This window comes from Rhinolophus sinicus, chromosome 14, assembly GCF_057876585.1.
Source record: "Rhinolophus sinicus isolate RSI-liver-muscle chromosome 14, RSI-T2T, whole genome shotgun sequence".
NCBI classification, from domain to species: Eukaryota; Metazoa; Chordata; class Mammalia; order Chiroptera; family Rhinolophidae; genus Rhinolophus; species Rhinolophus sinicus.
Window position 1 is genome coordinate 58,512,946 of NC_142514.1, and position 26,342 is coordinate 58,539,287.

Consider the following 26,342-nt stretch of genomic DNA (forward strand, 5'->3'; position numbering starts at 1 on the left):
AATGAATGGAAAATTAGACAAAAGAGCTTCCAAACCAATTCAACCTTACTATTCTATTGTTTTTATATTTATGATACAGTATTATTTATCATATTAGTTAAATATATTTTTAAATGGCAACTGCATTTTTGCGTCTATAATTTTGGAATATTGAAAATTTAGAATGACAGTTGCAAAATGTATTAGAATTCAAAATAACAAACTTAAAAGTGAGGACTCTAAGTCATAACCTAGTACTTTCTTGCCAAATTACAAAATGAAAGTAATGAAAAACAAATGTTATTATATCGAGAGTATAAACACTGTATTTCAGGACTTTCTAAAAAAGTTAAATTGATCATCAGCCTTTGATAATAATTTTGAAATGAAAGTTTTAAGAAAGTTCTGAAGGAATAGATTTAGACTTAGAAGAGCCTGATGGGAGTTTTCATCACTGGCCAAGTGCAAAAAGTCTGTTTTGACTTTTTAAAAACATTAAGTTGAGATTTAGTTTCAAAAGGATGTCTTTTCATTTTTAATCAATTGGATTTGTATTTAGCTTCCCTACTTTTCATTTATTGGGAAGGTTTCCAAGAAATTATAGAAGGTTTAAATGCAATGAGTAAATATTTGATAATATTTGATCATCTTGGGTTGACATAAGTTAAACTGTAACTCAGAAATGTTGCTGAACTGAATAAAGATGTCTTGACATATTTCCATTCAAATCTATCATTATTCAGGATGAGATATTATACTGATGAATGCTTGAACAGCCACAGAAGAGTAATTCCAATCATTCCTCTCAACCAGTTCCTGTCAATGAACACACATCATTTCTCCCAGGCACTGAAAATCCTGGTAAGTGTGGTCTATGGAGTTATTCTATGGATCCATGATTTCTCTCAGAGTTTAAGAATCTACCTGGAGATTATATTGAGAGGCAAGACACCAAATTCCCATCTTTGAAACAAAGTTGTGCCAAATGTTCAATCCTTCCACTCTGCAAATTATTTTTCCTTACATATTTCTCAGAATGATCTTATACTTTGAAAAATGAATCTTATTATTATGTATAATGATCTTATTATATATGGAGTGATCTTATATACAATGATATTATTATTATAAACACAAAGATATATATGTAGATATATTTATATTTCTCTATTCTAATATGCTTTATACCAAAGTATCCTGCAATCTTTCTATGAAATTGCATAAATAATAATTAAAAGAAACTTTATATATAGAAATATTTATCATCTATTTTTCTGTGTTTAGCTATCTATCTTCATATACTTTTAAATAGCTAATTTTAGTGGGAGATTTGTTAATCCAAACAAAAATATTTAGAATTTTATAATACAGAGATTTATTCAAGTTTTCATGTAAACCCTATTGTTTTCAAGCAGTAAAACTTGTGATGGTTATTAACATATTTCAATTACGTTAAATACTCAGTAACTAAAAGAAAGTGTTTTCTGATAAGCTTTTTAAATTTGTTTTTTACTATGCTTTATATCTTCTATTAGGTAGCATGATTTCAATGCTAAATATTTTAAAACTAATTTTGTTTATTGGAATATATATATATATATACAGATATATATTCCAATAAACATATATATATATATATATATATATATATATATATATATATATATATATATATATATATAAATAATTTGGGAGTAGTTCCCAGATATTCCTTTTAAATATGCTTCTACTTTAAATTTAGTCTTCTGTCATGCTGAGGTGATTGGCATAAAGGAAATGTGATGGAACTTACTCTTTAAAAAAAGTAGGTGATTTAAAACTTTTTTCCCTCCAAACAGAGTGAGCCTAAACGGTAAGTTCAAAATTAATAAACTGTTAACAAATAGGGAGTAATATGTTCTTACTCCAGGGATATGCTGAAGTGTAGATATGCATTGCTGTTCCTGGCGTTTGGGAAAAACAGAACATCTTGTTACTACTATATGTGTGATGTTAGCCACAGATCCTAGCTGCCTAGATGATCATAATCTGGTTTCCCGGATGGTTTGGGAATGTAGAAAGAGAATGAAACTACCAAAAACAGTTTGGCAGAATGTGATTGACAGATTTACATTAATAGCAGTTATCACTTCTTGAGGCATTTCTATATTGCCAGTATCATATCTAAGTGTTTTATTTGTATTATCTTCTTCAAGCTTCAAAAATTTTGATTTTGATAAAACTATTTATATTCCAAATATGTAGAAAATGGTCCAAATTTGACAGTGCATAAATAAGAAAACCAGGGTTTGAACATGCAAGTGATTTCCTCAGAGGTTTTGCTCTTCTATGGTCCTGCCTCCTACAATAAACTGTGATTCTACTTTGATCAATTTTAGTTGAAATTATCGTAGTGTCTGAATCTCAAAACTTGAGGCTAAGATTTTCATAGTGGGTCTGTCTCCATCATAGTGCTTCATCTTCTGAAAGCAACTTTGACACAAACAATACCATTTTTTCTCTCTTATATTTATTATCTGTACTTGATATCCTAATTTTGAACACTTATGATGGTTTCAAATTTGTGTTTTAAATTCTGCTGTCTAGGTGTATCATATTGTATCATATTTCTATTCAATTTTAAATATTCTAAGAGCAATTACCTTTCCATTAATAAAGAAATTGATCTGCAAATGCTAAGACAGTAGTAGTACTAAGCCCTAGGATCACAATTTAAGAATCACTGGAATCTTTTATTGAAACTGTATCACCAATAATTGATAAGATTTAGGTTTTATCTTCTCAGCATAATAATGAAATCGCACTACGGGTTATAATCTAAAGTCTTGCTTAAATTCAGATTAACTCTACTTATTTATTCTTAAAGCAACCATTTGATTTTTTTTCAGAGGACAAGTATAAAGAGATTATTGACTATGAAACAACAATTAATGCCTCTACTGAAAATTTTCTGACATATTTGTCTACTAATAAACTGAAATTCAAAGTCCAAAACACATTTGAAAAAACATTCTTCTCCACATGGTGCTCCATTACGAAACTGCTGCAATGAACATAACGTTAGTTGAACAAACATAACACTATAATCAAGCATCTGCTTGCCTCCTGCTTTGCATATACAACAGAGATTTGTTGTACTTTTTAAAGTATTCTCAATAGATTTCTGTGTTTATAAAGGTCCAGAAATTATCTTCAGAACTTACCTCCATATGGCACCAGAAAACCAGGCATAGCAACCTTTCTGACACAAAGGGTAGACTACTCTCTTATTTCAAACTATAAAAAAAAATTGCCACAAATGCAACACTATCAAGCTAGTGTTAGATCCACCTCAAATTCTGTTCAACCTAATCAAAATTGATTTAGTTGTCTATACATGTCAACTTCAATTATAAAAAAATGCACAAGAAACAGCACACTCCTTCCCAATTTGAGCTGTAATTGTTAAACACAGCTTCAATTATATTTTTCAGGCTCAATTCTTTAAGATTCAAGATGTTCTTGTTCAGCGGAGGGCCAACTGCATATAGTCACTGAACAAATATGACCCAAATTTTGGTTCTGATGTTATATCCACAAAAGAGAAATAAAGTGAAGACATCCACTGGCAGGATAATTATTGTATAGATAACTGATCTGGTTAGTCATGTCCAAAGAATCTCATGGAAATGATATATTTTGGCATTCTTTGGGAAGATTTTACAAATTTCACAACTTGTTTTAACTCTCCTCTGCAATCCATTTTTTTTGCCTATGTAAATACAACCCGAGTCAATATCTGTTAAATAAGCTATCTGTTAAACAAACATTTAAGACATGTGGCGAACACTGACAACATAACTACTTTCATTCTATTGTAACTTCTTCAAAACTACAATCTAAAATGCATTCAACAATTTAAATAACAAATAACCTTTATTGAGGTCTAAATGAAGCCCATGTGCACACACTTTCATAATTTTACTTTATAAATATAACCTTTAAAATATTAGAAAATATAAAGTACTATATTAATCTATAAGTAATATCACTGTTAAAGAAATTAAAGGGCTACACTTTCAATACAGTGAACCAACTAAACATACTGTCAATTATATAAAACCTACTTGTTATGCAATAGAGGGAGATTATTCAGACCCTGCAGTAGCAAAAAGTAGTTTCCTTCCTTACAACGGTAACAATGACTAACCTGTGAGTGTTATGTGAAGAAATGATATGATTCTCAGTATGTTTGATTCCTTAAACTTAGTCAAGACACATTGCCAGATATTTCAATTAATGTGTAGCAAGGTCACAAAATCAATTTCTTATCAGCCAATAACAGTCATACAAGTAAATTTTATTTTCAAACCATAATCTCTAAATTAAATCTGTGTACCTAAAAAATGTAGTACAGAAACTCAGTCATTGGGTTTTCTACCTGATAGCATTTTCACAAATGGTATGACTTTGTATGCTATATATAGCCTACAATGTTTCGCTAGATTCTAATCTTAGAGAACCTCATTATCTTCTTCCATTGCAAATAAAAGACCAAAGTATTAATTTCATGCTTAAAATAAGTACAAGGTTTAAACAGTTTTGACATTGTATCTTCTAGCAATTTATTTGGGAGGTTTTACACAAATATGAAGAGAATCCATGAAACGGTATACTAATCCAGATCTCTTGGTAATATCAATATCTGAACATAAAATTCCAAGAGAAATCATGTTAATATGGAAAATAGCATTACCTTGCAGTAAATCCCCTATAAAGGGCCTTTGCAAGAATTGAGCTTGTCTGACCAATGACACTCAAGATAATCACGTTTTTAATGAAAACTCTTTGACTTGAATATTGACTACATCATGTATTATATAGTCATGTGTTGGAATTCTTTCTCTGTGTTCCAATTTCTTTAAACATAATTTTTTTTTTGTCCTAATATCCTTATTCTTAACCTACTCACAGCTACATGAGACTGCAGTAACTTAAGGGCCGGTTCCCTTTCTCTTAATGGCAATAGACCAAAATAGTTAAAGGAGCTGAAATGTTTCAATAATCTTGCCTAAATGTTTTAATATTCAGCAAATCACAATTTTCATGCCAGACAAATATGCTTTGTTCTATGTTTCTTTAATATTCCAAATGTTTGATGCATTTATACAAATGCTGTATAATATACACTACACAGTATTATTTTCTCATATAGCTGACTAACAAATCTATTGTAAATTCAGATCCTTTGGACCAGTTTGATGTTTGATGGTTGGTAAAATACAGGATATAAAATCATATCTCAAGAAGACAGGAAGAAGAAATTATCTGAAATAATAAATTAGAGTTTTTAAAACCATTTTCTCCACATCCTCCTACACATGTAATCTTTTTGTTGATTTCAGCACTGCTAAATGGAATGAAAATAATCTTTCCTAGAGCAAGGAAGTGAATCATTCTTGGGAAGAGTTAAAACACATTTAAAAAAAGTAAACAAAGCATTTTTTTTTTTTTTTGGATGGAGACAATATTTTCTTCATAATCTTTATATTTGGAAGTACCAAAATTCTAATGAAATAATTTAAAGTTATAGAGGGTAAGAATATTTTTCTTCCTAATTCATTCATGAGATCAAATGAATGATCCATTTTAATCAAGTTTAGAGATTTATAAAAAACAACATAAAGTTTGTTTTAATAACAGTCCTTCACTTTGTGCATATTAATGCAGAGAAACATAAAACTTCTTAAATAGGTAACTGAACATTAAACACAGTTTCATGTAAATTGTATTTAAAAAGATCAGTTCATTGGAAGGAACGATAAATATGAGACAGGCATTTTCAATAATGCGTAGACTAAATATTTTTATAACTAGAAAATGAACTGTCAAAGTACTAATATAATTAGAAGTAAAAAAATCATTTTTCTAATTTCACAATTCCTAGGATTTTTTTTTTAAAGGTGTATTTAATATATAAGATGCAGAAGAAAATACATAGTCAACATGACTCCTGGAACTCTGAAGATTAAGGCCAGGGTCCCTCAAAAACAGGAGGCCATCACAACGGATTAGTGCCAATATTGCACCTGACCCTGCCTTAGGACATATTGCTTCCTAATTCATGAAAAGGTTCAGAACAGCAATAGATAAGTGAATGAAAATGCTGTTTTGAATAGTTGGTCACTCAAAATAACGTATAAAAACCAATAGTTTCTAGAAAACCAATGTAAAATTTATGATGCTAACTGATCATTCATGAAAATTATCTATCTGGCAATTAGGGTGTTGCAAAAGTAATTGTGGTTTTTGCAATTATTTTTAACCTTTTAAACAGCAATTACTTTTGCACCAACCTAATATAATTGCTACTCTTCATTTATAGCTAAATATTTGGGATGGGATTACACCTAAGGTAATCTTGTTATATTGGGTCTTAACAATGTACAAAATTCAACCAGATATGAGTGCTGATTCACGCAAGCAGGAATATCATTCACAGTATCTTAAAAAAATTCAGCATAGGCAGGAATAATAATAATTGGGCAACAACTAATCAGAATAACCACTCAAAATCTATCCATAGTATTTTATAGATTGGATCCAAGGATACAATAAAGAATAAGAATTAGTCACTATCCTCAAACAGCAATCATTGATAAGATTCCCCAGGTACTACTGAAAAACAGGCAGACCCTATCAAAATTTACTCCAATATTACGTATTAATGCAAAAATGAAAGGGAATTATGAGGATAATATGAAAAAAACAACCAGTTGTCCTTAGCAGATAGAAATAAAAAAGGCCTTGCAAAGAAAATGATATGTGTATTGGTTCTTAGACAATAAATCTCAGCTTATAATATTTCTAACATAAAAAGTGTCCAGTTTCTCCCTGCACACTTGATTATTCTGTCTCATTTATTGAGCCTGACACAAAGCATTTTGATGCCTGGAATTATGTAATCCTCAGAATGGAGACACTTGGCTACAAGTTTCCAGCTGAGAGGACTGCCCCTCTGATCAATTTCATTTTCACTATCCGTGGCTCATCATGCACTCATAAACAAATCATCAAAGTTCTTTTGAATTGTAACATAAGGTGAAGTTCCATTTTGTAGCATTTTGTTCCAGATGTTAGTTAAAGGGTAATTATAAAATCACATGAATCAAAACCTTCCTCCCCTCAAATGGATATGCATACCATCTAATCCAAAGGGGGTTCTTGCAATCACATACAGCAGTGACTAAACCTCTCCCAGAGGAGAACAGATATAAAAATCAAGGTTTTGCAGCCTTTTGGTTTGTTTTTAATGGTTCAAGTGACTCTGCTGTAGTACTTCTCTTGCTGATTACATTATATTTAATACCTTACTTCTCAGCACTGTAACTGAAGAGGGTTCAGAACTGAAAATTGGCCCAGAAATTCCTTATGAAGAAAGAAGCCACCAGAGAAAACATGGAAAATATTTTCATTTATGTGCCAACCTCTACTGATTTGTAGCATCTGCCAGGAGAAGAACTTTGAGGTCATATCCAGGCTCAGCAGAAAAGACTATCACGACATGTCATTGTGACTAGGGAGGAGGGAAGCAGACAAACTAGGTTGAAAGCATTGCCTGCAGTGGTCATGCCAGCTAGAGATCAGAGTTAAGAACAGTGTAGTGCAGTGTAAAGTGCATTGAGTTTAGAGGCAAGAGACCAAAATCCGCATCTATTTCACTTCTATATTTCACATTGAGCCCCAAACCCAGGCTTTACCCTAAAAACAGATGAACTAGAAACTGACTACAGGTTAAATCAATGTCTCACAATAATAGAATCAAGTATTTTAAAGCAAATAGAGACATTAATAACAATCTTAGTTCAATCTGGTCATTTTACACAGAAATTGAGGCTGGAATGGTCTCTGTGACTTACCATGAGAATCCTAGTTGTATGGGGCTAGAATATAGACCTTAGCACAGTAAAATTAGAATTTGTTAGAGAATCTAGTTCTGAGGGCATGCCATAGTAGGAGGTTCTAAGTTATAGGGCTGGGTCTTAGTTACTGAGATATGAGAATATAAGATGGGATCCAATAATGGTACCTGGAGGATAACACTTTGGTGTAGAAATTATTTATTTTTATCATGATGAGGTAATACCACAGTAATTCTAAAATATGCCCCCCTTCCTTAAGCTAAAATTAGTCTGAGAAAAGGGATTAAATGAAGTAGGGGTTAAATGAAAGTAGATGAATGTAGAAATGGAGGCCCAAAGGATTGATAAAAACTCTTCTTGTGGTGGTCATCTCTGGATTTTGGTTGCTTGGCATCTATTCATGCTCCTGATGATAACAGTAACCCAAATGTCCTTTTAAAAGCACTGTCTCCCACTCTATCCCCATGTTTTGAGTAGGTTTTCACTTAGGATCCAGGAACGGAGCAGCTTGTATATTTCATTATTATTTAGGGACATATAGGTAATAAATGACTTGAATATAGTAATAAAAAAGAAAGATTACAACATAAACTATACTGCTCTTTTATAGCAGTATAACAAAAGATATCAAAGATATTCCTCAAACATTAGTTGAAAAGTAAGGTGCAAACATATTCTACAGAAGACTGGCGGGTATTAGAGTGCTTTTTAAATTGAAGACTCATGTCTTTCTAAAGCTCTGGGAAATTGTCTTATGTCTTTTATTATTTGTTCTGCTAAATCTTGTCTGATTCCTTCTTCAATAAGACTGCTATTTGATGGACATTAGGTTCTCCATGTTCAGTTCTCTGTTTCTCAGTTTTGTTCTCATATTTTTCATCTTTGCTTTTTAGATATGCAATTCTGTGGATATTATTATTTTTATTTTTTCTATTGTACATTATCACCTCATTTTTGGTAATATATTTTTATTAGAGGGTAAAAATATATTGGGTTTGTTTGTCAGGAACAAGCAAAAGTATTAGCCAGTGAATTTATAAAATCACTTGGGGAAAATAGACAAATTAAGGACGAGACTGTAGATAATTACACAGAAGTTATAAGTTCAACCAAAAGGGGCAGAGTTTCTTCAACAACAACGTAGTATTTCTGATTACCACATATGGGCTCCGTCTCCATTTTAATGACATGGCAATGTGAAAAACCATAAGCAAATCATGCAATTAAGGACAGAAAACACATTGGTTACCTAGTTTCACCTTTGAGATAAATAAATTAGGGGAAGAATTTGGGAGAGGTCTGCTCATAGGCAATGGAAAAGATCACAAGGGGATGAAATTAAATTATTACAAAACGGAGGATTGAATTGCTTTGATGAGCTCAAAAATATCTTGACTAACGCAGTCCTGGTGTTTCTTCCACTGATGTGTTAAAAAAAAAAAAAGTTATTTGTAGCCTTTCTGCTTTATGTGTGATCATCCTTGTAGAAGAAGAAACCCAGGAACGGAGACTTTAGCCTCAATATTCCGGTGGTTCTACGGCATTGGTTTGTGTTACTGACAATTTTATCAGCTTATTGTCTTGGTGCCTCTTGCTACCAAGAGAGGAACAAGAGGAGAAAGAAGGTACCAAGAACTGAGCAACACAAAGGTTATAGGATTTATCGAAGAAGAAAGTATTTTTGTGGTGTGGTAGCTCTTTTGTACATAGAAGCCTATTTTACTTTTGTTTGTTTGGGTGCGAAATTTTCCAGAATCTCTGTGAGGCTATAAATTGTACTTTTTCCCTCTACGTTTTTTTCTCCTCCTAAAGTATAATTTTCCAGGCCATTGTTTTATTTATTCATCTTTGTGTTTATATCATTGGCTTTTCTCCAATGACTACTTATCCTTAAATGACCCTCATGTTTATAATCAAAACAATGTTGATTATTACAAGTATTTGGCCCAGATTTTTTCTGTCAGCCTTTACAACCTCTTTAGTGCAAGATAATTCAGAGTTATCTGTATACCTGGATGGGGTACAGCAGCTTTCAGACCTTATTCCAGGTAGCAGAGGTAGGGGTTATGTAAAAAGGTGGCATTAATGTTTGCACTCAAGAGTTCCCTCCAGGCAGATGACAAAATTTCCTTTGGGAGTATTTTCTTGGCTTTATCTGGGAGCAAACACCAATGGGGAATAGGGAGTCTGACCTGTGTGGCCTTTGGAAAATCATATCTGAACGATTGTCGTCTAGATTTCCACTCCCTTTCTGAGAAGGGGATAGCATACCATCACCACAAGGAAAAGTCACCATTTTCACTGCAGCCTTCTCTACATTCCCCAAAATACCCCCTTTTGTTGCACTGGATTCTGCTTTGAGAAATTCACTCAATTTACAGATTTCTCATGGCTCAGATTTCTCATGGCTCCATTGATTTTATTGTCACTACACTGGGCTTGACGGAGGTGGATAAAAGGAGGAATTAAAAAAATAATTATGCCCAATTAAAATATTGGAACATAGTTTTAACTTCCCTGCACTTATTCCTATGGCATTATAAATATGCATAACACACACACACACACACACACACACACACACACACATATTATTTTATCAATCCTTTTGATAATGTAGCGGGAAAGAAAGCAGATTTGAGGTTGAAGGGGTAGAACCAAAATAATTTATTTTTATCTCAATGAGATTCAATTTTCTTATTTACAGACTTACCTTACATAGTAGTTTGAGGGTCATGTGAGGCAATTGTTTGAATGTAATTTTTCTGGGAGTATTATTTAATCTATAAATTGAGGATAATATTAGCCTTTATTTCAGAGAGTTGTTACGAGGATTAAATTCATAAATTCATGTAAAAAGATTAGAGTAGAGCCTAGCTCACAGAAATCACTAAAATTAACTTCAATATTATTACTCTTTTTTGTGAATAAGCTATAAATCTGAAAGTTACTTATTTAAGCATTAAAGAGACTAAATAAGGAAGAGAGAAATAATGGGAAAATAAGTAATCAGAAGACTGGTTCATTTGTTGGAAATGGCTGTGAAGTAGGCTGATGCCCTACAAAACTGGGGCTATAGATAACTGACATTCCAGAACAAAGGAAATGTCAATTTTGCAAAATAAACTTAGCAATCTTAAAATATTAACAAAAGAGTAGCATTATAATAAACAAAGCAGAAAAATTGAGACTCAGTGAGTTGCTTTGTGATATTGAAGGTGCTATCTCTGTGATCTCTTTGCTCTTCTTTCTACCAGTATTTTTCTAGAGGATTAAAATTCCACATTTAGAGCACCATTTTTATTTAATTTTAATATCCTAGCAGCTCCTAAAGATATTGCTGAACAGAAAATATAAGATGGTATAAGTGCCATGTTCATTTCACATGCAAAATTAAAACTGATTTTTGGAAAACAATCTCTAATTTTTATTGTTATTGACACCTTATCATCAGTAGCACATATTATAATGAGTTAATATTTTAGCCTGAAGTAAAAACAAACAAAAAAGTAGTGTACCTCACCTGGGAAAAGTCAGTAATTAAAAATATCAAATCAGACGGTAAGTCTTATTTGTGAATGATTTCACACAGAATTTTGAATAACTCTTTTTGATTGTTGAAATTAGGACTCAGAAGCTGTGTGTATATTTTGCTATTTCAGTTTAATTTTCTGTGCCATTATTTAGTTATTTGATGTTACTTTTCTGATTCTAAACATGTAATGAACTCATCTAGATGATACCGATTTAAAAATGATTAAAAATAAATGAGACTTCTACATGGAGAAAAATTTTCTTGATGTTTCATTGTAGATGATTTGGCAAAACCCCAAATCACATGTCCATATTAAAGCTTTCTTTAAGATCTCAAGATATTTCTTAGTTTGTATCTCATTAATTCTCATAATTGTCCTGCGAGATAAACATGGAGCGGAACAACATGAAAAAAAAAAAAAAAAAAAAAAAGATTCCTGAAACTTAGTCTGCAAAAAACAACATTGTTAAATCAGATCAGAGAAATGTTTAATTTTAAAACTGTGGAGCTGATCAGCAAAACTCAAATGACACAAGTCCTTCTTTCTGTCTCATTTAAAAAAATAAAATATTAGCTTAAAGGAAGTTTTTATTATCACTTATTGTTTTCTTTTTCTTTTTCTATATGTTGAATAAATTTGCAGTCTTATGAAGTGGATATTTTTGAGGACATTCTGCCTAATTATTGTGGTAGATTTTGTTCTCTCAATTGTGTGGCCCTTTTTGTCAACAGACAAAAGAGGTCATATTTCTAGTACAAGGAAAAAGATTTATGAAATTGGCAACGGTGTTTTATTTATTTGGATGAAGTTCACAGAAATCATGCATCCTGGTATGCAAGCCTTAGGTTGATTTAGGCTATTATGTCTTACGGTTTCCATTCAGTACAAGACTTCCCAAGGAAATATGCACCTCACTTTAAACAAATCTGATTTACAACTATATAGAAGCACATCAGAGTTTCTAGTTTTTCAATTTTTTGCTAGTATTCATTTATTAGAAGTTTCTCTGGACTATGTATAACTACATTTGTGTTACAAAAAAACATTTCCTTTCTCAATAATTTTTAGTAACATATTACATATGAAGGAAGATGTATGTGTGATGTTATTGAGGTATATATTTCCAATTCTTCAAACATTCTTAAAATATTTCTTAAAAATCAGGAGTCACCTCCTTCTGAGGATTGGAATAAGAATGAAAGAGGAGAGAGAGAAAAGGGAGGAAGGGAGGAAGAAAAGACAATGCTGGCCCAGGCTGCTACTTAACCTCCTATTCCCATTAATAACACAAAAAATGTAATAAACATAAAAGGACAAGAAAAGTTGCAGATGAGCTACCAGGAGAGTTGACAATGTCTTATGTGAAATGAAAACTAATATTCAAAGGATACCCATTTGAAGTCTTATGACAAAAAGGCAAGATTTAAAAGACACTGAAAAATAACTGTTCTAGAAGGACCTGATCCAGGAAGTTTTGACCCATTCTACATTCTAGGCATATAACTTCACAGCAGTTATATATGGATACAATTAGAGATAATTTGTGAACTTCAACTTCTGTCATTTTAGTTCCAAACTGTCTCAATAAATCCCTAACTTTGGTAACCAGACTATTTAATTTGTCAGGAATGGCAAAACTAGGCTGATAGACCATCTTTTTTGGTAGCAGAAATATAATGTTGTCATACTAAGTAATCAGGAGTACCAGTTTCTAAATTTTCTAAACTATGATAGATTTCCAGCATGGAAGAGACAGAACGAATATTCCAATTGTTAAAATAAGTAAATGACCATTTTCTCTTTCTTGGTCACTTAAAAAAAAAAAGACAATTATGGTGTTTTCTCGTATAAGAAAATGTTTGGTTTGTTTCCCAAAGTGCACTGATATATTTTTATGACATTTTCCCTACATTGTAATGGTTATTTTAGAAGATATTTAGATAGTAACAGTGTGGTTAATATATTTCTGAATAAGCTCACAGATACTTAGAATCCAGTTTAACAATGAACTAGGTTTATCTTTGCTAGTTTTAAAGCTAAATATATTAACAATGTTCTTTGGAAGTGGATTCATGAAGAACAGATAATGTTTATGAGACAAATGCATGAAAATAATGCACCTATCTTTAAACAAATAGCAGAATGTGTACGTCCAAATGAAAGATAACAATTCGGAAGCCAGTATATTATTCCAGTTATCTTACTATTATAAGTAAGATATTATAAGCAATATCAAAATACTTCAAAACTTTTAAAAGTATCTTTATCCTATGCTACTCATGCAAAATATTTTATCTCATATTACTTTATAAGCACATACCATTTTCTTAAAACCACTTTGGGAATTAATTGTCCACTTTACCCATCCAATTTGGCTAAAAGTTCTTAGCTGTTTTTAGAAATTAAATCCAATCTCACTATCATTGAGGATAAATTATATATATAACATGAAGAAGGGGTCTCATCAAATTTTCAGTACTGGCAACATCATTGTAATAATTAAACAAACTTACATAGATACTTATTTGAGAAAGAAATGGAAGCTCCTCATTAGCACATGTGATTCTGGCATGTTTGTTTTTAAAAAATCATTCACGTATATGAGGTGATTACACCTCATAAAAGTCAAAAGTATATATATATATGTCATATCTATCATATAGGTGTAACTATATGTACCATACTTAAATATGAAATACCAGAGTAATGTGGTGCAAAGAAGAGTTAGAATTATTTTTCTGGTCAATTTCTGTTATGAAAATTATCAAATTATCACTTGGTTAAATATTTAAAACTGGAGTTATTCATAGTTTAGATAGCATATCTAATTGTGTGAATTGATGCGTATACACATGACATAACACAGACACAAACACTTTGTATGCATTGCATCTGTTCTGATGACTATTGTTTTGCCCATTCTGATGAGCCTCCTTCTTTTTACTACAGAACCAATTGTTATGGAAGCAATCGCATGTCCTCAGCACGTCTATTTTATTCCAGGCGGAATTATGCTAGTGCATTATTTGAATTATTCTTACTCCCACATTCTGAACCCATAGGCTATTTTTTCTTCTTGACTCTTAGTTTTTGTGACATGATTTTCTCTACCTTTACCAGTGTCATACTGCTCTCTAGTTTATTATAATATTCTTCCAGTTGAGTTTTATACACATATGTATGATTATTTGATGATAACGAAAACTTGCTTTTTAAACGTAACGTATGTGTCCCTGAGTGTGGCCCTGAAGACTTCATTATTTTCTGTAAAGTGCTTGTGATGTTGTTCATAATAGGCATGAAAAGTCCCAAGCTATGACAATATTTTTATACATGGACACAAGCTGGCAATTACATCCTTTCTGACTGTTCCTAGGACAACTGTTTTTCTCGCCTCATTCTGATTCCATAAAACTTCCAATAAAACAGCCCCACTTAATGCGTTGCATGAGAGTAGAGAGACTATCTCTTCCACCCATTGTCACATCCAAACACACACTGTAGTGCATTCTTCCCTTTGCTCTTGCTTCTCACTTCTTCCAGCTCAGTTTACTCCAACTCAAGCAACTTCATGTTGTAGATATACACAGATTCTTTCAACGCTTCCAACCTTCCCTTTCATTGTTAGCACTTTCCTAGTTACCTGAAGGAGGAGGGATCTCTCACTCCCTATATTCATGATAATTATGCACCAGAGGGTAACCAAAACTGTACTGAGAAGCATTCGGTATAGCAATAGTAATATATGTTTAAAAAGCTAAAATAACCTACATTTTAGGGTTAGATATCACCAATGATTTCAAAAGCCTTTAAACATACCTCAATGTTTCTACATAAACTTCTCTATCTCCTGTCTTATCCTCACATGTACCAGCATAAAGATAGGTGCATAAATAAATTCCCGTTAATACCCAGAATTCTTGACCCAGTGCACCATTAAGCAATCGTAGCTTTGTTCTACATTTTCAAAATATTGAACAGATTATAATGGAGGGTTTGGTCTTACTATATAGTGCATATTTAATCTTTTTAACAAGCTTATCAAATTGAATTATGAGATACAACTTGTTTATGCTATAAGCAAATACATGAAATATTATCCATGTACAACATCCTGGCTTAATTACAAAAAGTCTATGTTACTTTAAATACATTTAAGGATATAATACCACACAGTTCTAATTTGAAGTTGCCATTTAGTTATATTTTAAACACTATTTTACATGACTTGAAACTTTTTCTCTCTCTTCTACACCATATGTTCTATTGATCCAGTTAAAACCAGATCCTACCAAAAATGAAAGAGTGAACAAAGAAAGATTGAGTGATGCTTGAGGAAAGAGGAGGCGTGGTGGTGATGGTACAGACCGCAGACAAAATATTACTTAAATTTGATTATCAGATGATGTTATGTGTATAGAGCCAATGGCTAAATTGCACCCTGGAAGGATCCTTACTAGCATTCTTGCTCTGGGCTCTAGCCTGAAGTTCTATAATGAGATTTACTTTTTCACAAAATAATGCATTTTCAAAACTCTCTTCTCTCCCTTTTCCTCTCCCTCTCTCATCCCCCCTCCCCTACATCCATGGCATGCAGGATAAAACTTCAAATCTCTTAATATTAACCTCAAATTTAGGAAAACAAGTACTAAAGAAAGTATCTGAGCACAACCTATACTGGTAGAGTCTGGACTTCATGAATTTTCTATACTTTTGTTTTCAAAGGTATTGACTCTGCTCTCTGCAACTCAGTTTCCCCGCTTAAGTTCAAGGACAATCTTTAATATTCACACCAAAAATAAGATATACATGGAATCATCACAAATATTTCATCAAGTATACGTTTTGACATGGGAAATTCAAACTTATTGTTTAATTAATTAAGCTTTTTTAAAATCCATAGCATGAAATCAAACAGTATAATGTAAAACAACTTAATTTCTGGAGAAGGAAAAAATAATTACATCAAAATTTAATTTTACAATAAAATCTAAAAGAAGTAATAAAGATTGTTTACCTTCACAAATTGTGACACCGTTTCCTGAAAATCCCATGTTGCAGTAACAGCCTTCCATTCCATTCCGTATTTCACATTTTGCATTTGGAAGACAAGGTGTCTTGGTGCAATTTTGAGCGTAGAAACAATTCAGCAAAGTGGAAAAACCCACTAAAGAAAAAGGAGAAATACATATTTTCAGAAAGAAAAAGAAAAGTCTCCCCTCATCGTTCAGTTAAATTACTGAACACAAATACAAATAGTCTTCTCTCTTTCCATTTATATTTTAAGAATTTCCCAAGGGAGCATTTAGCAAAATAACAGCAGAAGCTTGAGTAAGCAAAAGATTAAGGCATTTCTTCAAACTCAGTGTTTTTCAAAGAAATCTCCACAAAGCTAAAAGTTAGTAAACAACCCAGGTTTACAAAGAAAACAGCATTCTGAGATCATTGGACCATAGTATCACCCTTCACCCTGAGGTGAGATACTTTTAAAGGTAACTGCATGATTGTAAAGCAATTTCCCTCCTCTGGGAATGATACTGTTCTAAACTCACAGTAAGTTGAGTGTTTGGGTCTTTTAAAATTCAAATTTGTGTTATTTTAAGAGGAAGAGCAACAAATCATAACATCCAGAAGGACACATGCAATTACTATATTTTGTATGTTCTAATGATCTTTTTAAATTCTGACTTTTCCATTAAAAAAATCTTTTACATTTTCTCCCATTAGGGGAAATTAAAATAAAACTCAACAGACTGGTTAAAGATTGATCTTCCAGAAATGGAACACCACACAAACATGGCCAACAAAATGCAGCATAGAAGAGAACAAGACTTATTTTAGAGCCACTGAAAATGAAGTTGGAAATGGTATTTTGTGGGCTCTTAGAAAAAAATAAGGAAAAGCATAGGCCGTTCCTTTTTTAATGTTGTCTAAGATCTCAAAACAATTCTGCTTGGGGATGGACAGTTATGAGACATGAAAGTAATTAAAAAAAATATTTTCAGTCACTTCTGAGATAAATTGTCCTTACTGATAACAAGAGATCCTTAAACATTTGATTCTAAATGCCAGCTTCACATAGAGTTGTATATACTGTCTAAACCATAATGAATTCGTCTTTCAAGGATGTGATTTATTATCTTTCTGCACTGGATCATCAAAATCGTATTTTTAATGAACCCAAAGTCTGGGCTGGCAGTTCCCTTAAAATTCCAAGAAAGCTCTCACAAGTGTTAATGGTTCTGATTCCCCAAATTTCTTAAGGAGGTGGGGGGTTTAGAAGAAAGTTCAAAGTGTGAGACTTGGGGGTTTGAGGGACTTGGTTAGCAGGAACAAAAGGTGACCTTGTCCCTGGGCACTGAATATTGAATTTCCAAGTTGAAAGGCCAGGGAGAAAAACATCCTGAGAAGGTCTGCGTCAATTCTCATTGGAGACTTGGCCATATGCCCTTGGCACGTGAGTTCCACCTCGGAAAAATCCCATTCCCTATAAGTATAGGCAACCTCAGAGACCAGGGGCGCTGGGCACTCACCTAGGAGCGGGAGGAGTTTCATTGGCGGTGGCCGCGGTGGTGGCGGTGGCGGGAGCGCGACAGGGTGTGTGGCCGTGTACCCAGGACGGGACGCAGCTGGGCGGGCGCGGCAGGGTCCCGGCTCCGTCCCCCGTGACGCGCCAGCTTCCTCCGGACACTTTCCGGCCTCTTTTGTGTGAGTGTGTGTGTCAAGCCCTGAGTCTGCTGGTCTTGTCCGGCCCCCAGCCCCTTCCCCCACGCCACCGTAACTTCATTCCCTGCCTCTTGGCTACCAACCTCCAGCACTCTTGCAGACCCTTTGCGGCATCATTTTGCCCCCCAGGTGCAGCGACCAGAGTGCCACCCTCAAGGCCTGTGCTCAGTAGCTTTATAAAGCGCTTCAGAGACCCATGTAGTGTCTCTCCTGAGAGAGCATCCAGAGCTGCATAGATCTTAGGGGTCCTTCCAACAGCCTAAATTCCAGGACATTGCAGTTCTTTTATTTACCAGTAAATTTCTATAAAGAACTGCAGGCCAAGAAGTAGGCAGGAGCCCTGACTTCAAACAATGGGGCTCTCATTGCCAGTATTCAGTCCTCACCTAGGTGGGGCTCAAGGTACCAGAGTGTAAAGTAAGGACATTCTCTACCTTGACTAGAGGTTAGGGTTGTTCCTAAAACGACTGAGTAAAAACAAACAAACAAAAAAACCCACCAAGTTTCAAGAATTAAACGGCTATGGAAGTCCAAAATGTTATTTCCCGTTTTCAATGAAAAGTTACCCATATTCTCACCCTCCACCTCTGAACGTCTGGTGCATCAGGTATAGTCTTCCTTTTGTGTGTTCCCATATATGAGGTCCTTATACAGAAACTGATGATTCAGGTTGAGTTGAGACTTAGAAACAATTCTCGCTTAAAAATTAAAAATAACTGGCAGGCAAGGCTAACTAACCTATAATGACAGAAAGCAGATCAGTTTTTGCCTCATTGGGATGGGAAGTGGGGATTTACTACACAGAGGCATAAAGGAAAATTTGTGGGGCAGTGGAAAAATTCTACATCTTGAACGTGTGCATTTATCAGAACTCATTGAACTCTACTCTTACAATTGGTGCATTTATTGTATGTAAATTATATTTCAATAAAGTTGATTTAAAGAAATGACTAATGTTTGTGCCATCAATATAAGTCATTTTACCTTTAACCAGTTTGGCATGGCTTTGTCATATTTCATTCACATTCTGTTTAACAAACCTCTACTGAGAATCTTCTCTGTATAGGGTGTACCCTCGCAAAGATGAACGAGACATGGCCCTTGAACTCCAAGATTATAAACTAGTAAGGCAACAGCTAAAGCTAGTTACCATGACAGGAGTAACAATGAGATAAGTACTTGTGGATAGGCATATTTTCCTGGCTATCCATTTCCTTTCTAGCTTAATTTAATTCCTGCAAAAAGCTTCTGAGAGTAGTACCAACCAGAACAGATAAGGGAAATGAAGAGGAACAGAGGTGTCCTGTGACTTGCCCACAGTCACAGTCTAAGCGACTGGCTTTAATTCGAACCCAGGCTATTTTTCTCCTGAGTCGGCGATTTCAGTCACCCTACTATATTCCTGCTATAGTGCACCTTCAGGAGGATGTTGCAAAAATGAGGAGTCACCAGTCACTGCATTTCAGTCTGGAAAGGTAATTAAAATGCTCTAAATGCCAAAAACAAAAAAAGAAGATTTGGGTTTATTCGTGGATAATTGGTTTTCTTTTAATGATTTTCTTTTTTCTTTGCTCCCTTTTTTAAAAAAAACAAAACAAAACAAAAACAAAAACAAAAAACTGGACAGTGATTCAGTGAAAAAAACTCTGGCAGCATTCCGAATGAGGGATGTTAAGGAGACATCAAAGGCAGGGAAGCCAGTATAGTCCAGGAAATAGACTAGGAATGCCTGAACAAGGGCAAGAGTATTTGGATGGGGAGATAGGGACAGATTCCAGAAAGGATTAGATAAAGACAAAGTGATGTCAGGTTGACTTGTTAAGGTTAAGGGATATGTTTGAGACAGAGAGAGTATAGAGGTTCTCTAGTTGTATGAACAAAGAAGGTTGGAGTCATTGAAAAGATAGGATGAAGAGTCACTTCGAAGGAAAAAAAAAAAAAGCTGTACATGTAATGAGTCCACTTTATAATATAAAGTTCAAGGTATTCTATGACATACTTGTACTCTATTTATATGAAGACAGTTATTTCCAAAGTCATCGAATATACTCATCCTTCAAAAGGCACGAACATAGACATATATTATTTTCTGAGACATTTTATGAACAGAAACAGTGCTTATTTTTAAAATCATTACCTTAAAATAGTTTACAAATCAGCTACACATGCTTATTCTTTATTATTATCCTAAAGCTAATAGAAGTAGCCAATTAAAAAAATGTTGTTCTTCTCTAACATTGCTTAATAATTAGCAAAAGTAAATTAAAACTTAATTAAAAATATTTTCCAAACTTTCCTTTGCATGTGTGTTAATAAAAAGTAAAAGTTTATTCATACATTTTATCAAGAAAGTACAAGATAACAGGCAAACATGAAGTGTTTAAGTGATGCTTATACTTTTAATGTTGTTCTTTGTAAAAATCAAAATTACTTAAAAAAGTATTACTTAGAGAGGTTTATATTTTAAGGAACAGATATGAGGTAATAACTGCATAGTTTTGGATCCATTGTTGAAAAAGAAATATTTAAAATTTTCAATCTGAAGAAATATTTTAATTATAAGTGAGAGAAAGGCATATTTGAAAGAAATATAGAACTGTAAATTTAAACTTTTATCAACAATCTTCACTTGGGTACCAGTGAGACATGTCTAACTTTTGAAGATACAACAATTACTTAGAGCTTGATTTTGGCCTAAGTATAACACATGGAAGTTAAGTCATTTGCTGCCTACCCAGTTATGGTTTTAATATACTACTATAAACACTCATCTTACAATGTGAGATATTATCACATCTATGATTAGTTCTGTCTTAGGTCTGTCTATAAGAGGCCAAATTCGACAGGGTTTCCATGAAAGGTTCTCGGTCAGGTTGAAGTTTGCTATGGAAATTATTCACTGTGAAGACCCAGGTTTAGTTCTAGCTTTTATTTTCAATATATTCGTCAACCTCTTTGGGGACCATTTCACCCACTATAACATGGAAATAGCAATGCCTGCCCGACTAGATCACAGCTGATTGCTAAAGTTATTAACATACATGTCAGAACTAACTGGGTATTCCATACCTTTAATATTTAACACATCTAAATATAGGAAATGAGTGCTCAAGTGATATGGAGACCTTCTCCAAAGGTGTATTTATGGTGCCCACAGGGACTGGCACCAGGAACCTATGCAGTTTATGGAGCCCCCTCCTGAGGCCTCTGTGAGAGCGTCTAATTCCTCACCTAAGTGTTAATAGTGTGATTGGATTCTAAGTGTTTGACTAGCTTTGTGATTATGCCGCTAAGTATTGTTATTACTCACAAATCATTCTATTTTTCTCAACTTATGGAAACTCTTAACCAATTAGTTAATGTAAGTAGTTCCTCATTCCTTCATATTATCTCTATTCCCGTTGTACCATCAATAGTATTACAATTTACCAGATAGATTTTTCCACCACAGGTCAATTTTAGACAAACCCAGCATTAACAATGTACATTTAAGAAAAGGTTAAAAAAAAATAAAAGGAAAATTGAGTTATATGTAAGGTTAGGAAGAGTAATCTGATTCCAACACACTCAATGTTGAAACCAAGGAAATCTACCAAAGTAGGACATCAGCCCCCTACACCCCAAATAACGGTACTTCCATAAATAGGTAAGGATTGAAATTCCACAAGGTGGACTTGTCTGTTAATGGTTCTTACTCTGGTCTCTTAGAACTCAAATGTAAGAAACGTTTTTTTTTTTTCCTCCATGACACCTCAGATAGTGGCTTGAGGATAAAAGGTATGTAATAAGAAATGTGCTGATCAAACGAATAAATCAATCAATGAATATCTAGAACAGTGCATAATAAAATTTATCAAAAATGGAATCTTTATTTTTGGAGATTAACAGGAAATTGTTTGCTTCAGGGGTCTTATATCTAGGTTTCTAAATACATTTCATGTCATTGGAATATAACAAATCTCAATCTTTTGTATTTATATTTTTAAAAAGCCAGGAGAACCCTTAGTTATTTGTAATTCATGGTTCCCAAACAGTAGAACTATGTTTTTTTTTTCTCTTTGTCTAGTGTTAAACTTACAGTCTTAAGTAGTCAAGATGCTATGATTTTTCAAACCTAGCTATCTGAAAATTTGTGTCTTTCTAATCTATATGGAGCCTATTTAATGTCTGTCAAAATTTTGTGTCCAATATAAACTATGATGTTCAATACACATTTCCACTTAGGCATTTTTAATAACTTCATCCTCTAAAATCAACAAAAAAAATAACCCTCTTTAGTATTTAAGAGAACATTTAAAAATTGAGTTTCCAAAGCTATGAACAGAAATATTATTTGATTAGCTTTTATGCTACTAGTTTTTTTAGTGGAAGGGGGTGCAAAGAGCATCTGGTAATTTTCAAAGTTGACTGGAAGGGAGGAGATCTGAGTTCCTTCCCAGTCTGATCATTCAATTGTTTTGTGACCTTAAGAAAACTCACTAATTCTTTCCATTATTCTGCTTAACATTTGAGAATGTTTCTGTTTTGTATGATTTTTTTTCTCTCTCCTATGGTTCCTGTTCATAAAGATTCATAAATTAACATCCAGTCAGGAACTGATATTTTTGAGCCGGGCATTGATTAAAAAATTTTAAAAAATGTGCATTATGCTGATTGTTTACATTGTAACTGACTTCTAAATTATTTTATTAATGTATTTTCCTTTCTTTGGACCTTTTCCATGTTATAAAAATGTTAAACTGACCTCATTTTTTAAAAAGGGTGGCACTTTTAAACTATAAGCCATGCTAAAATCACCTTCTATTTAATACTGTTAAACTTTGTAGCTATGATTTTAACATGGAGCATTGATTTATTCATAGTTAATTGTTCTTCTTCATTGAGTTGTCCTAAATAGTATCCTGAGAGGTTACAGACACCATCAGGATGTACGAGTAATTTAAATTATTTATTTAGGTATGTAATACATTGCACTTTACATTTCATCTACCTTTGTGTTCTTCAATCACTAGTTCATTAAACCTTCTTAAAATTCCCCATGATTGCTCAATTTTTTTAGGAAAATTAAACACTATAATTATGTATTGTCCGCATAGTTCAGCTACTTGTTAATCGCGATCATCCATTATTATTAACATCTATATTGAAGATACAAGTCTCTGGTTCAGATCTCCAGGGAACATTATTATTAACTTCCTACCACTTTGAAAATTATCTTTTTTATTCTTACTCTTTACTTTCTATAATGTCAGAAATCTTTAATCTCAGAGAAAATTTAATTTTCCATTGTAATCTATTTTATTAATATCAATCTTTGAGAAGGGATTGACTTAAAAAATAGAAAGCTATTTGGAAGTCTAAATAAAATATGTTAGCTTATAATCATTTGTAATTTACCTCACTTTAAAACGTCTGTCATTAAAGGTGGACATTAGGCCATGAGTTTTCCCCATATCTCCATTTTTAGCCAGAAATGCATATGAAGAGTACTATTTCCAACCAATTGCTAATATACTTTTGCCTACTTAAACAATTTTAAGGATAACCATTTTCTCTGCTAATAGTCACTGACATAAAGGCATCGTTGTCACATAATTTATTAATTAATATTTTAAAACAAGGGCTAAGATATAGTTTAGTTTTCATATATGCCTTAAAAATTATTCACAAACCAGTGGCACTAGTTTCTCTTCCAAAATTCTTAAATATTGATTTTGCAAATTTTAGATATACCAAATACTACTATTTTTTTTTTTTTTTGGTAACATAGTATAATGTCATTTTTAGAAATCTATCAAAACAAAATTGTTTAAGATGCAAAGAATAATGATATGAGACAGTTCTCACATTATTTTGTTTTTGTGACAAATGTGATTGCTGAGCCTAGAACACTGGGAGAATTAAAAGTTTTGGTTTTTCTTTTTTATTAGTAGATGTTTAGGTATTTATAAGTACCTTTTCTAGTAATACATGTGTTTAAAATGAAAAGAATTCTAAACTATAATTGTTATGACATTGTTTACATGTGAAATTATTTACATAATTCAAAAGTTGTGAAAGATAAAAGTGACAGTTAAATTATCATAAAAAATTGACCTTTTAATCCTGAGGTTGAGATTCTTTCAGTGTTATTTCATTTTGCCTAATTAAATTGAAAGACAAAAATAAATTTCCAATGTAAGCAGTTAACATTTATGTTAATATAGGTACTTCCTCTCCTTTAAAAAAATTGAGCTACATATTAAACAGTTTCTTAAGTATTTTTAATTTGATTTCTATTGTTATTCTATACTATTGGCCAGTTTTCTTTTTTGATTATTTTTAATTTATTTTTATTAATTTCAGTGATCTATTATTAAAATCTTCTAAATATGTCCCTCATAACCCCCATATTTGAGAGAATAAAAGAGTTTTATGTAAATTTTGTAAGAAAGTAATTTTGAAAACTTTATAATATGTGTCACTTTAAAACTTAATCCGAAATTGACTGTCTTCTTTTTGTTTTTGAAGGCTGAGATTAATATGCATTGCTTATACCTTTAGTTCTTAGATTGTTAAGGTTGATTTATACAATTTTTAAGTGATGTTTCTTGTTTACAGAGTCCTGTTGTCCATTACGATAGCATTTGAGAGGAACCATATGATTACGATCTTAGAGGTTGTCCTGTAAATATACCAATTTTGTTCCATTTCCATACTATCCTGTCAATAGAATGGCTAAATCTCATCTTCTCTTTTTCTTTCTTTTTTTTTTCTAAAGGACTTACAAAGCTGTCAACAAAATGGATTAATTTTGTACCTCTGTCATTATAAAGTGTTCAATTCTAAAAAAAAGAGCTATCCTTGAATTTAACCTTATATTTACACTGTGGATAAAGTTACTGAGAGATAATATGCCAGAAGGACTTAACTGCTTTATCAGAATCTTTAAATAGTAACCTCCTGGTTCATGTTGATTGCTACATAGCACTGAAAAAGTATGTATATGGTAAGATAATTTGCCCGGATGTAATTTTTAATGTGTATTATCTAACTCTCAACCTAACAATCTGTTATTAGAGTATCAAATCACTCTAATACTGAAGCATCTCCAAATATTATTATCCAAAAAAGCAATAGTCTGTATAACATGTGTAATAATTAACTGAGACACTAGGAACAATGGAATAGAAAATAATTTCGAAGTGCTCTGCTCTATCTGGAAAACTGTACTCCAGTTCACATTTATCACTGCTACAATCATATCCGCATTGGCTTCCAGTGACTTTGTATGCCCAAGGGATGTCAGACTTCTTTATCTTCTGCAGCCAAAGGCATTGCTTCATATACCTGGCCTGATAATCTATATCAGGACAGGAAGCAGAGCACTGTCCATCTTTGACCTTCCTGCTTTTACATGTGCCTTCAAAACAGTTGAAATGGCCTCTGTTTTATAATGCATTTTAAAAAAAGAAGAAAAAGGAAAAAACAAACATTTATGATAAAGGGAAACTATTCTAATTAGGTAATTGGAATCAGATTGCAAAAAATAAAGTAGATAAAGCTTCCATCTGATGAGTAAGTCCTAAGACAAAGGCGCTTAGCATTATTCTAGAGCATTATTCTAGTAGAGCTCACTCTGCATTTCCCTTAGTAGCTATAGAAAGGTTTGGTCTTTCATGAGAAAACACACACTGACAGGGTAGTTAATGTATATAAAGGTGACTTTTTTTTTTTTTCCATTTAAAGAAAGAAGCAAATAATTCAAGTATTAATATAATTGCTCAATGTTGCTTTCAGGTGTAGCATCAGATATCCTCTATTTATTCATTTATTCTCCACCCTTTGTGACTGAGTGTCTGCTCTATGGCATATTCTGTGTGACAGTCTGAAGATTCAAAATTGTAACATTCAGAAACATCCCCAAATGATGCTAGGGTCTAACTGTAGGTTTTCTGGACAGTGAGCCAGCTGGGATTTGAAGACTCCTCCCTGCTTTCTTCATTAGGAGGGGTTTTGCCAAACCTAACTTCCTACAAGACCCCAACATGGGAGATACTTTCTCAGAGGAGTCTTGTTAACAACTGATGTCAAAAATTTAGATCCTGGCACTTATCAACACAATTATCAACTGACAATTTCTTCCTCTACAACTGAGAAATCGATCTCATACTCACCCCATTAAAAGGGAAAGCTTCTCCATGAGAAGACACATCATGTG

At 32.9% G+C, this 26,342-nt stretch overlaps 1 protein-coding gene across 2 annotated transcripts in view; it reads right to left on the reverse strand.

Moving 5' to 3' along the window:
• ADGRL4 (adhesion G protein-coupled receptor L4) overlaps positions 1-18,128 on the reverse strand; it is a 104,905-nt gene extending 86,777 nt beyond the window's left edge. The window contains exons 1-2 of one of the 2 annotated variants that reach the window (XM_019743359.3): positions 17,950-18,128; positions 16,434-16,583 (exon numbers count right to left, since the gene is read on the reverse strand). In XM_019743359.3, the coding sequence (XP_019598918.2) occupies positions 16,434-16,583; positions 17,950-17,971 (172 nt within the window). In that variant the 5' untranslated portion in view covers positions 17,972-18,128. The remainder of the gene's footprint in view (positions 1-16,433; positions 16,584-17,949) is intronic. The other variant, XM_074334998.2, reaches the window with a different exon arrangement.
• Positions 18,129-26,342: the final 8,214 nt, after the last annotated feature.